The 13938-nt window shown below is 40.0% G+C and overlaps 1 protein-coding gene across 1 annotated transcript in view; it reads left to right on the top strand.

Moving 5' to 3' along the window:
• The window catches only part of LOC150085126 (transducin beta-like protein 2), a 216011-nt gene that overhangs the window by 106627 nt on the left and 95446 nt on the right, over positions 1–13938 (top strand). Inside the window, exon 5 of the mRNA XM_090373042.1 lies at positions 382–468. Coding sequence (XP_090229168.1) covers positions 382–468 — 87 coding nt within the window. The remainder of the gene's footprint in view (positions 1–381; positions 469–13938) is intronic.

The following is a 13938-nucleotide window of genomic DNA, read 5'->3' on the forward strand; positions in this document are numbered from 1 at the left end:
GACAGTGTTCTAGTAGCCTGTTTACCATTTCTGTATGTTATGGTTTCTTGACATGCACAGTGAGAATCCTGGACAATTGCTTAGCTGTTATGAGTCTTGATTGCTTGAGTCTTTTCCCTTTAGCAGGGAAAAAATGAGAAAACAAATGGGGTGTTTGAGGCTCCTTCTAAGAGAGTCTCAGATACAGAACACTCCTATTAATTTGCAATGTAGCCCCCCCCCCTTACAGTGTTGCTTTGGTAGTTATTAATAAGGTAACATCAACTTGTAGTCTATTTTTATAAATGCTTACAGAAATGTGCTCTTAATGAGTTTACTTAGATATTAATATTTGTTCTACTAGTTTATATGGTAGATTATTTATTTTGTATTTCATTTTAGGAGAAATGCTTGCTACAATTGATACTCATCATATTAGCAATTATTTTGGATGTGTCTCTCCCTGTGGCAGATTTGTAGCATCATCAGGTATGTTAATTTTTTAAATTATTTTAAGCATTTATTAAATAAAGAAATGTTTTATTTGACACATTTCTTTAAAACTGAAACAAATGTTTTAAAAGAGCAAACCTAAAAAAAATTATTCTAGATTTTTATGAGAATTTTATTTATTTATTTTTTTTTTTTGCAGTTTTAAGAATAACAAGATTTATAATAAGGAAAATAGAAGTGAAGGCTAAATGTTTAAAAAAAAGTTTTATTGGAGCTTACTGAATCTTTTTCTTTTTTAAATGTTGTCTCCGATACAGAGGTTGGATAACCAGCAAGTACCTCATTTCTCTGTTCTTAGCATCATTCACCTGTTACTTTAAGTCTTTGTTTAGCATAGTGCTTCTCAAAGTGGGCGATATTGCCCCCTAGGGGGGGTTGAATTATCCATGGGGCATGAAAGGGGAGACGGGGGGATAGGAGGCATGAAAGGGGGACGACAGGGGCAGATGGAGCACCATCAATGATTGGCCGTTACAAGGGTTTTATGACTTATTTAAAAAATGCTGTGCCAAATATTATTACTGTTCATTGTGTCATTCACCATCAGCATTTAGTTGTGAAAAAACTTGGTGATCAACTGCACAGTTCTCTACAATCTGTTATTACTGCTATAAACAAAATTAAAGCACATTCTTTGAATCATCGTATATTTCTAAAACTTTGTGATCAAAACAGTGAAGATTTTGAACGATTTTTACTTCACTCTGAGGTTCGGTGGCTGTCAAAAGGCAACTGTCCCAACAGATTTTATGAACTCTTTGTTACTGTTGTCGAGTTTTTTGAAGATAGGAAAAACGACCTTAGTAATGACCTCAAGAAAATGAAAACTGATATTGCTTATCTTGCAGATTTATTTACTAGATTCAACTCAATGAACTTACATTTACAAGGACAAGATGTAACTCTTATTAAGGCAAAAACTCAAATTTCAGCATTTCAAAAATTAAAGCTTTTTTATGCGCAACGTAGGACGATGTGAATTGTATCAATTTCCAAATCTGTTGGAAATAGAGAAAAAGAAAAAAAAATAGCTGATGAAACTCTACTAACTTTTTGTAATCATCTAGAAATGTTGCACAGAGATATGCAGGAAAGGTTTGAAGATCTCCTTAATTTGAAAATTCCAGATTGGGTTATAAATCCTTTTTTAAATAATGACGATGGTGAACGTTTTGTAGAAGAATTGATTGAATTACAAAATGAAGTTGAACTGAAGCCAAAATTTCAAAATTCTTATCAGGAATTTTGGTTACAAAAGAAAATCCACGACCATTATCATTATCCTGCATTGTGGGGAATTGTAAAAAAATTACTTATTTCTTTTCCAACATCATATCTAGTCGAAACCGGTTTCAGTGCTGTATCTCAATTGCTGACAAAACAAAGAAATTGTCTGGATGTTGTTAAACGTGCCGATTTACGACTTCTACTTACAGATATTAAACCTAATATTGATAAGCTAATAAATCTCCACCAACCTCATCCATCGCATTAAATATTAAAATATATTAACTATTTCCATTAATATCATGACTTATTTAGGTAATTAACTTTAATTTTTATGACTTAATTTAAGTGACTATAACTGACTTTATTTATGTAATTGTAATTTTTTACGAAGAAGGAATAAAGTGCAGTAAATAGTTTTCTTTATAATTCGCACACATACATGCATGCAGGGCTGCATTTATGTTTTTGGAGGCAAACAGACAAATATTCATTTAAGTTATTTAGCTTCACTTTATATTGGTGGGCTAAAAAAAAGCCCTGTCGAGGGCTTTTTTTTTTAGGGGGGGGTGATCCAACCAAGGAGGGGGCGGTGATCCAAAAAAGTTTGAGAAGCACTGGTTTAGCACATTGCAGCACAGTTGCCATTATGTTAATGCTTCCAACAACAACGGCAATAACCTAGTATCATGAATTATTTTTTCACAAGCCTTTCTTCTTTCTTCACTACTCATCTCAAATGCTTCCAATCTTTTTGTCATTTCATTTTTTAAAATTTTCCAGATTTTTTTCTTCATATAACATATCTTTCTTCTTTATATCATCCACATCTAGCATTGTAGAGTTTTGATTCTTAATTTTAAATTCAGCCTTGCTCTTTCACTGCATTTTTCTCATCTAGTGAAATAATTTGTTTTTGTTTGTCGTATATCATTATACATGATCTGATTTCTTTAGTTTGGTCATTGTCTCAGTAGAATCTCCTCAATAGCAAAAGTTGTTGATCTGTTCTTTATCCCCTCGACGTGGGCACCCGTACGTGGTGAGGGGACCTCCCAGTGATGCTGCTGGACTTCCAGACTAGCATCACTGGGATCCAACACCCACAGCCCAGGTTCCAGGCTTACATCAATGGAATCCGGCGTGTTTGCCGTGCGCTGCGACCCGTGGAAATTTGGAAAGGGGGATCCTGGTGGTTGAGGGGCCCAGCTTCAATACACCACTTTGGCCCCTGCTTCGACAAGACAGGTGGTCCTGGAAGGCCCGGCTAGGATCAATTGGCTAGTAGGCTCGCCTGCGAGGGTCAGCCGTGTCAATGCCACGCCCCTACCCTCATGGTGTGAGGGACAGGATTCAGGCTGGCGGCGGTGCGGGTATAGTGTCTGGGTAGCCCTGGCGTTCCACTCCCGAGCGCATTTATTGCATGCCGGGTAGTGGGTGTCCCTTTGGGCTCCGTGGTGGGTGGGGAGCCCAGGCACTGAACAATTTAAAAAAACTCCATGAATAAACTCACTTCTTCAGGGGCCCCAACCTGGTCCCTATCTGAAATCAATGAAAAGGAGACAGATAGCATTATTGCTAAAAAGAGGCAGCGAACGGAATTACCATCAGGGCCTGTCCCAAGGTTCTTAATCATGCATTCTACCAATGAAACACCGATTGGTTAAATGTCGCCCTTTTTTATTCAAAAAGGGTTAGACGGGTTAGCAGGTTCACCCAAATCAGTTAAGAGGCTTCGTTCTGGAGACCTTTTAATTGAAACTAAAAATGACAGGCAATCGGAACATCTACTCCGAATAACATCAATCGGAGGAATCCCTATAACAGTGACACCACACAGAACACTCAATTCATCGAGAGGTGTCATTTCGGAGTGGGACCTTCTCGACGTAACCGAGGAGGAAATCTGCTCCGAATTAAAACCACAGGGAGTTATTGCCGTCAAAAGAATTACTGTGCGAAGGGATGAAAAAATTGTTAAAACCAGGAGCGTTATCCTGACTTTTAACTCTCCTAAATTTTTTTCAGCCTGGACTGTACTTGTTAACAGGAGAGATTGCTTCTACAGGGATGGGATACACTTAAATAGAAAGGGTGCAAGAATATTTGCTGATGCTATCGAGGCAGTGTTAGGTGGGTCGGAAAACTGCTAGCTTGGGGAGAGACAAAGACCAATAGATTGACAGTAGCCTCTGGCAGAGGTGAAAGACATTCTTGCACTGCTTCTATTAGAATGAGCAGAAGCCTGAAAAACAAGATGCATGGTATTTCAGAGACTGCTGGGAGCCATTGCGGTACAAGTAAACACATGGGTTGTGTTAGGGTAGCTAAGAATAGAAACAGGTGCAGGTATACTTGCGTGTACACCAATGCTAGGAGTTTAGTAAATAAATTTGATGAATTTGAGGTATTGCTCAAAACATCAAAGGCAGATATTGTTGGGATATCAGGGACGTGGTGTCACACAGATATAAGGGATGCAGAAATGCAATTTGGGGAGTACAACGTCTACAGAAAGGATAGACAGGATAGGAAGGGGGGAGGGGTTATGCTATTAGTTAAGAAACACATAAAAACCAAGGAAGTGAAGCCAGTCGACATCGCTGGACAGTGCAGTGTTGAGTCAGTTTGGTGTGACATAAGCATTGGGAGATCAAAATTGAGAGTAGGAGTGTGCTATAGGCCTAATGACTCTGATGAGTATAATAAGGAACTGTACAGGGAAATAGAGTGGGCCAGTAAATCAGAGAGTCTTATAATGGGAGATTTTAATTTCCCAGATATTGACTGGAATTTGGGGGCTGGTTACTCACACACTAGCAGGGCTTTTGTGGATTTATTGGATGATTGTTTTCTACATCAGCATGTTCGGGAGGCAACTAGAGGGAGTAATACTCTTGATTTGATTATCAGCAGTGATTCTTCATGCATTAAAAATCTGCAGATAAATGAACCACTAGGTGGCAGTGATCACAGTGTGCTGAAGTGGGATTTACTGAAAGAGATAACTACCATTAGGGGTAAAGGGAAGGGTTATTGCTTCCGTAAAGGCGACTACGATGGACTGAGACAGTATTTAAATTCTATACAGTGGGACCAACTGATGATGTTACCAACAGCAAATTCAAAATGGGAAGCATTCAAAGAACTTATTTTGGAAGCTACTAGGCTTTACATACCAACTAAGAAATATTGTTCAAGGTTTAGGCCAAAATGGATGTCAGATGAACTAATAAGGCATATGGCAGAGAAGAAAAATGCATGGGATACTTACAAATTAACACATGACACAGAAGCCTATGATAGATACAAGTTGATATGCAACCAAGTTACAAAGGAGGTTAGGCAGGCGAAGGCAGATTACGAGAAATCCTTGGCAAGGGATGCAAAGAAAAACAGCAAAGAGTTCTTTACTTATGTAAACTCTAGAAGGAAGGGGATGAATCAGATTGGTCCACTTGATACTGATGGGTCAACTGTTGATGATCCTGCTCAGGTAGCTAACAAACTAAATGAATATTTTGCATCGACATTCACACATGAGGAGTTATTCAGCAAGGGGAATGCCAGAGGTGTATTCAACTCTAGCAGTAAGCTACAGAATCTTGAAATAACTGGGAGTAAAGTGGAGGAGAAACTGTTGAAGATAAACACAAGAAAGGCACCCGGGGTGAATGGGATCTATCCAGTTATATTAAAGGAGGCAGCAAAGGAAGTAAGCAAACCCTTAGCCATAATTATGAGAGCTTCCTTGGACTCAGGGGAGGTACCCATAGACTGGAAATGTGCAAATGTGACCCCAATTCACAAAGGAGGATCAAAGGCTGACACAAGTAATTATAGACCTGTGAGCTTAACTTCTGTTCCAGGAAAATTAATGGAGGCACTGATTAAAGAAACACTGCAGGATCATTTAGACAAGACTTCAGTTATAGCTCAGACACAGCATGGTTTTGTTAAGGGGAAGTCTTGCCTGACCAACTTGATTGGATACTATGATGCAGTCACAAAAGAACTGGATGCAGGGAATAACTTTGATATTATCTACTTAGATCTTAGAAAGGCTTTTGATACTGTTGCACATGGGAGACTGCTGCACAAATTGGAGCAGTGTGACATTGGAGGCAAATTGCTGCTATGGATAAAGGGGTGGTTGAGGGGGAGAAGACAGAGAGTGGTAATCAATGGACACTGCTCATCGTGGACTAATGTTATTAGTGAAGTCCCTCAGGGCTCAGTGTTGGGTCCATTATTGTTTTCTGTATTTATAAATGATATTGATGATGGTATATCAAGCTTAATGTCCAAGTTTGCAGATGATACAAAGGTTGGCAGGGTTGTCAAGGACACTACTGACACTATGCTGCTGCAACAGGATCTGGAAAGGTTGAGCAGATGGGCTGAGAGGTGGCAAATGAAGTTTAACATTGACAAATGTAAAGTACTACACATGGGAAAAAGCAACCCCAGAGCAATGTATCAACTCTGTGGTACTACACTGACAGTGGTAGAGAATGAAAGGGACTTGGGGGTGATTGTGCAGGCAGATATGAAGTTCTCTGAGCAGTGCAGACGGGCTGCAAGAGTAGCTCATGGAGTATTGTCAATGATATACAGGAATTTTTCCAGCAGGGATAAGGAGGTGATTATTCCATTGTATAAGGCAATGGTCAGGCCACACCTAGAGTACTGTATACAGGTCTGGAGGCCTCATTTCAAGAAGGATGTAGAGCTGCTGGAACGAGTACAGAGAAGGGCAACAAGATTAGTGAATGGAACAAAGGGGTGCTCTTACGAAGAAAGGCTTAAGTTTTGCAAATTACAGTGTCTGGAGACTAGGCACCAGCGAGGTGATCTGATAGAGGTGTATAAAGCCTTGAATGGTTTAAGCATGCTCAATGCTGATGGGATTCTTCCTCTAGCTCAGAAAAATCACCTGAGAGGGCATAAATTCATATTGAGGAAAGACAGATGTAGGATAGACGTGCGGAAATTTGCCTTTAGCCCGCGGGTGGTTGGTTGGTGGAACAGACTGCCATCCCTTGTGGTGGAGGTTGATAGCCTAAATAAGTTTAAGGCTCAGCTGGACAGGTATTTTGAACGAACAGAGGGGTGAAGTGGAAGTGGGTTTTTTTTTTTTTTGGCTGATGCTGCATAAGCTTGCTTTCTTGCATCAAATGCCTCTACTAATGCTAATGCTAATGCTAAACCTCCTGATGAGATTAAAGCTGGATACATCAATTGTTCAGTGCGTCCATACGTTCCGAACTCATTACGGTGTTTTAAATGCCAGAAGTATGGTCACTCTCAAATGGCCTGCCTTGGAGTCCTTGCATGCGCTCGATGCAGTGCAAAGGACCACGAAACAACAGCATGTTCAACCGAAAAACCCACCTGTATTAACTGTGAAGGCGAACACCCAGCCTACTCACGAGCATGCCAGAGGTGGAAAGAAGAAAAAGAAATTCAACGGCTGAAGGCAGAGCTAAATATATCATACCAGGAGGCAAGGAAATCGGTAAAATCCCTGAATATCACCAAACCTACCTACGCCCAGAAGGTAGCAGGGAGATGTTCTGTCGGAACTCAGACGGACATGACCATTCCTCCAAAGGAGTCTTTCACTCCCATCGTGCGTTATCTTTTAAGTTCTCAAAAACCTGCACAGAAGAACCAATCAGCTGCCACTCCTATATCAGTACCTCCTAATGCTCCACAAGCAACAAAGGAAATTATGAAAGAAAAGAATAAGAAAGGGGAAGGCCCCCCTAGAACCCAAGAAAACATGGATGTTGAGCAGAAGGAGGTACCCGAAGATTCAGTCTTGGAACTCTTTGCGGGGGAAGAAATGGACACGGGACAGCATCCATTCTTCCCCAAAAAAGATAAACCTAAGACTGATAAAAGTAAGCCCTCAGCACCTCGGAGGCCACCTGATGGACCCACCAAGCCAAAATAATGGCTAAATTCCTACAATGGAATTGTCGTGGATTCCGGCGAAATGCAGAAGACATCAAGGCCCGTCTGCAAAATCACGAGCCAGTTTGCTTTTGCTCACAGGAGACATATCTAAAAGGAAATGACGATCCCACCATGCACAACATCACAATTTTTCGAAAGGATAGACTGCGGATGGCTCTGCTCATGGAGGAGTGGCTATCCTCGTCGGCAATCAGACCCCAGTTTAGCCCTTGCTAATTACAACTAACATGGAAGCTGTTGCAGTTCACCTTTTGGTGGGATTTATATTAACAGTTTGCTCTCTTTATTTGCTACCTGGGACTGATATCCCCCAGGAACACCTTGATGATCTTGTAACGCAGTTGCCTTCCCCTTACTTACTTCTCGGGGATATGAATGGACATAACACCCTGTGGGGTAGTGCTAACATCAACGGGATGAGTCATAGAGCGTATGCTCAATGACAATGACCTTTCCCTTCTAAATACTGGAACAAACACCTTCTTCCACATGCCTACCTATACTTTTTCTGCCATTGATCTCTCTATCTGCTCCCCCTTCTCTACTCCCTTCACTCACTTGGGAAGTGGAGGAGAATCCATACGGAAGTGATCACTTCCCCGTGATAACCTTGTTACACAGTGGGAGCCCATGTCTTCCTTTTAGGTTACCACGGTGGAAGTTTGATCAGGCTGACTGGAATGCCTTCCAACATCAGGCAAATTTTGACCTCAGTACAGTCAGTCGGGAGCCTATAAATGACGCAATAAAGTACATCACAGAAATCATTGTCCAAGCAGCTGCTAATGCTGTCCCAAAAACATCTGCCCGGTTTCCACCATTTCCCAAACATTGGTGGAATTTACAATGCACAACAGCAAAAAAGGCTCAAAACAAAGCGTGGGAGATATTTCGCCGATATCCTACCACGAACAACCTTCTAGCCTTCAAACGTGCACGAGCCAAAGCACGCTACATCCGTCGTCAGAGTCAAAAGGAATCGTGGATTCGTTTTACATCATCTATTAACCAGTCTACTAACTCTAAGGTAGTCTGGGATAAAATCCGGAAAATGAAGGAAAAATATACATCCCACCCTTCTTCAATCCTAGATTATAACGGATGCACTATTGCAGACCCAACTGCAATAGCCAATGCTCTTGGGGAAACATTCTCTAACATCTCCGCAACATCCTCGTATTCCCTAGAGTTCCTGGTCCTGAAACATAAATTGGAAAACAAGCACTTAATTTTAAGTCCAAGGGCCTCTATCCCTACAACGGGGCATTCACTATAGAAGAACTGAAAAGAGCCCTCACTCTTTCCAAAGCAAGTGCTGTTGGACCAGATGGCATCCATTATGAAATGATTAAACATCTTTCACCAAAATCTATGGATTGTCTGTTCCTTCTGTATAACAGAATCTTTATTGAAGGGCAGTTTCTGGACTCCTGGCGAAAGGCAATCGTTCTTGCCTTTCCTAAGCCAGGAAAGGATCCAAAAGTCACCACAAATTATCGTCCTATTGCTCTGACTGGCTGTCTGTGCAAAATCCTGGAGAGAATGGTTAATGCTCGTTTAATATGGTACTTAGAATCAAATGACCTTCTCTCCAACATCCAGTGCGGCTTCTGAAGGAACAGGTCCACTTTGGACCACCTTATTAGACTGGAAACATCCATCCGGGATGCTTTCCTAAAACGCGAACACTTGGTGTCAGTGTTCTTTGACATGGAGAAAGCGTATGACACAACTTGGAGATTTGGCATCTTAAAAGATCTGCATAGCCTTGGCCTTAGGGGGCAACTCCCCATTTTTATTAAAAACTTTTTAGCCAATCGATCTTTCCAAGTTCGTGTGGGATCCTCACTCTCTCGTTTCTTTAGCCAAGAGGAGGGAGTACCACAAGGATCAGTATTAAGTGTCACGCTTTTTGCCATCAAAGTAAATTCCATCACAGAACAACTTCCTCCAACTGTAAACAGTGCCCTCTATGTTGATGACTTTAGCATATTTTGTCAGTCATGCAACATGAGGGTTATCGAAAGACAACTGCAGAAAGCTATTGATCGCCTCAACTCCTGGACTCTTGCTAATGGCTTCAGGTTCTCGCCAGAGAAGACCGTTTGCGTACACTTTTGTCGTAAGCGTAATCTTCATCCTGAACCTGAATTAAAGCTCGGACAAAATGCAATTCCAGTAGCAGCGGACGCAAAATTCTTGGGACTCGTATTCGATAAAAAGCTGACCTTTCTGGAACATATCCGTCAACTCCGCACAAAGTGCATAAGAGGGCTGAATATTCTGCGCTCTCTTTCCTCAACATCTTGGGGTGCGGATTGATGCACCCTACTATGTATCTATCGTGCACTTGTACGATCTAGACTAGATTACGGGTCCCTGGTATACAATTCGGCCAGAGACAGTGTACTTCGATGGCTGGATCCTGTCCATCATCAGGCTCTCCGTATCGCTATTGGAGCATTTCGAACATCTCCTGTCCAGAGCTTATACGTCGAAGCAAACGAACCACCGTTATCACTTCGACGTAAGCGGTTGTCTCTAAAGTACGCCTTAAAACTGAAATCCCTGCCAGACCATCCTACGTGGCCATTCGTTTTTGAGCCACGATGGGAAAATTTGTACAACACCCGTAAGACTGCCAATCGTCCTTTTGGTATTCGTCTCCAAGAGCTACTCAAAGAACTTAATATTAAGGTAGACAAGGTTGCCCAAACACCAAAGCAACCCCTTCCACCCTGGCATGCTCATGTTCCAACATGTGACTTGTCCCTTAGAAATTGGGGAAAGTCGGACACTCCATCGTCTGTCTACCTGCAGCTTTATTCAGCACACCGAGCTGAACATTCTGACTTCGTGCCAGTTTACACAGACGGTTCAAAGTCGGAATCATATGTGGGATCTGCTGCTGTCTTTACAGACAGCACTACACCAGAGCAGATTCCCTCTGAATGCAGCATATTTACTGCAGAGCTGCATGCTATAGAGTTAGCCTTGGATCACATTAGTGAATGCCAATACCAACGGTTCATTTTATATTCCGATTCTCTCAGCGTGTTACAGGCTTTAATATCTGTGAGATATAATCCTCATCCAGTTCTGTCTAGTATTCAGCAGAAGATTCACTTCCTCCTTGGACATGTATATGATATCCGCTTCTGCTGATTCCCAGCCACATTGGGATTAGGGGAAATGATTTGGCTGACGCCGCAGCCAAATCAGCAATTCCCAATAATAACCGCTGCCTGTCAGTCCCCTATACAGACTACAGGCAAATAATACACCAAAAGATATATTCCCAATGGCAGGATTCGTGGAATAGACAGACTGTGAATAAATTATATCTTATAAAGCCTGTAATTGAACCGTGGCAGTCTAGTCTGCGCAGGAATCGTAAGGAGGAAGTTGTTCTTGCCCGGACCCGCATAGGACAGTCATTTAACTCATTCGTTTTTGCTGAGGGCTGATGACCCTCCTATATGTGTGTCCTGTGGCACAATTTTAACGATTAGAGACCTTTTAATTGACTGTCCAGATTTTAGCAATATCCGTTTTACCGCTTTTAACCATCTGACTGAGCTGTATACACTCAGTCAGATTTTATCTGACAATGACAATGTGTCTGCTGTTTTTAGCTTTTTTAAATCAATAAAGGTTTTTACTCGTATTTAAAATTTTTACGTTATTGTTATTTCTTTTATTATATATCTGGACATGGTGGCCTAACCACTTAGGTCACTGAGAGAATAAATTTTTATATATTACCTGGTCTTGGCGCATTATAGCCTTAGATGCTAATGCGCCAATAAAACCTAAATCAGTCAATCCATCTGTTCTTTATTTTCATTTCTGCAGAGAATAGAGAATGCTATTTTTTGTTTCTTTGATGCACATAATTTTTGAATTCTTATTGTTAATTGTTAGGTCCATTTTTCACTTTTAGATTCTATTCTACTCATTAATAGTTATCTTTGTGAAGTGGCCATAATAACTCTCATCTCCACATCTCGTTTACTGTTGTTCCATATACCTTGATTCTTCTTCCAGCTCATTTAGAGCTTTCTGAATTATGTTTTCTCCATATATGATATACAGAATCTGTGATAGAACACGACTTTCAGATTAAGGTTAGGAGAAAACTCATGCCACTCCTAAAGTTAATCCAGTCCATTTCCACATTTCTGATCCTAACTTTGGTTTTCTATTTCCAGTAGGCATATTTTATAATTTTTATATCCCTATAGTCCAGTGCTGTGTTGTATAAGATTTCAATTTTGTTATGTCTGAATCTGTCAGATGTCTTCTCAAAAGAGAAATGAAGGCAATAATTTCATATATTTTATTGGCATTTGTGAAAGTGAAAATAACTTCTCTTGTTACAACCACTGTTTGAAATCCTAATTGGATATTTCTGGTTAGCTCATTCACTTTTGTATAAATTCTGTAGTGTGTTATTTTAAGTAGGATTTTGCTTATGTGGTTCAGTAAACTGATTGTTTTTGTGCTCTGCACATTTGTATGTTTTGGGTTTCCTGAGTTTTTCATCATTTTTGGGTCTTGCCATCTATGTGGATCTTTTTAAGAACATTAGTCATTTATTTTATGTCACCCTTACAGTTTTCTTGAGCATTTCAGAGGGAATTTCATATGAGCCACTTGCCTTGGCATTCTTCATAGTTTTGATAGTGAGCCTGACCTCCTCTTCCAGTATGATCAGTTTTACTATTTCAATAATTAGCTCCTGTAAGTTTCTTTGGGCATCATGTAGATTCTTTAGGTATAATTTGCAGGACTCTCTCATTTCTTTCATATGTATTTATTTTCCCAACTTTATTCTCAGATAATCAGTGGAACTTACAGTTCCTGTAAGTTCATTGATTTCCTTGTGCAGTTCTTTTGCACAAGAAATTCTTTTGTATTGTGACTTTTCTTTAGTTGTTCCATTTCATTTCATTTAGGAATGAAATGAAACTGGGCTTCTTTTGCATCTTCTAGCGAGGCTTCTTTTACCCCTATTACTTCTTTTATTTCACTTTTCTTACATTTGTATGTCTTTCTTTCATTCATTAATTTTAGGAATTTGCTAGTCATTTGTGTTTTTTATTTTTTCTGATTGTTTATATCTGATGATGGCCTTAGCAGTTTCTTTTATTATATTTTTATATTCAGTCAGTTGCTCCTTCACACGGTGGTCATCACCTTTAGTTTTAGTTTAATATTGCTCATCAGCAGATTGTGGTCTGTCCCACAGTCAGTGCTTGGGTATGTCTTTGTTTTTGTTAACATGTTCCCAAACTTTAGTTGATCAGGGTGTAGTCAGTTTGGTTTCTTGAGGCCATTTATTCCATCTACTTCCAAGTGTAGAGTCTTCTTGGTTGTGGAGAGATCCACAACCAATAAGACTCTACATTGGTTATTAATTTGTGTCTACTGCACATTCCACTGAATTTGTCATCTTTTTTTTTTTTTTTTTCTTGAATCCAACACAAATGGTCCAACTGTGTTAGGCTCTCTACTTTTTTCTACTTTAGTATTGAAGTCATCCATTATTATACTTCTTTCTTGTGAGTTTATTGTTATCTATGGCTCTTTTAGTATTTTCATAAAACTCAGTTATCACTTCATCACTTGCATCTGTTGTAGGAGTATAAACCCGAATGATGTTAATTTTTTGTGGTTTTTTGTTTATTTTCACTTTATGTTAGAATTCTTTCAAAATGGATGTGCTATCCTTGTTGGCAAATTTGTTCTTCATGATAATGCCTACTCCACTATGTGTATCTTAACCTGAGCACCATAAATTATTTTCATTCGTCCAGAGTTAGTTGAGCTAACTTTTCTGATCCTCAAGACGTTAAAGTTCATACTTTCCATTTCTTTGGTGACATTATCAGTCTTTTCATTTTGATACCTGCTTCCCACATTTCAGGTACCAATATTGTCTTTGTGCTGATTCTTAGTATCCCCTAGCCATTTAAGCCCTGATGGAGACTGTGTGCCAAAGGTTGATTGATGTGTTTCATAGTATTTGTGTTCTTGGGAATGTAATACAATGGTTTCCTCCTCTTACTTTCTGCATCACAGTGTCATAACCCTCTAAATTATATGGTCTCACTTGTAATTATCTGTTCAGGAGCCTTGCCAACATCATTTTACATCAGCCTCCTGGAAGTACTTATAAGCACTGCTCTGACCATTTCTAGGGATTTGAATCGGAGTTGCATTCTTCAAGATATC

This window comes from Mastigoproctus giganteus, chromosome 5, assembly GCF_048544385.1.
Source record: "Mastigoproctus giganteus isolate SK-2022 chromosome 5, ASM4854438v1, whole genome shotgun sequence".
NCBI classification, from domain to species: Eukaryota; Metazoa; Arthropoda; class Arachnida; order Uropygi; family Thelyphonidae; genus Mastigoproctus; species Mastigoproctus giganteus.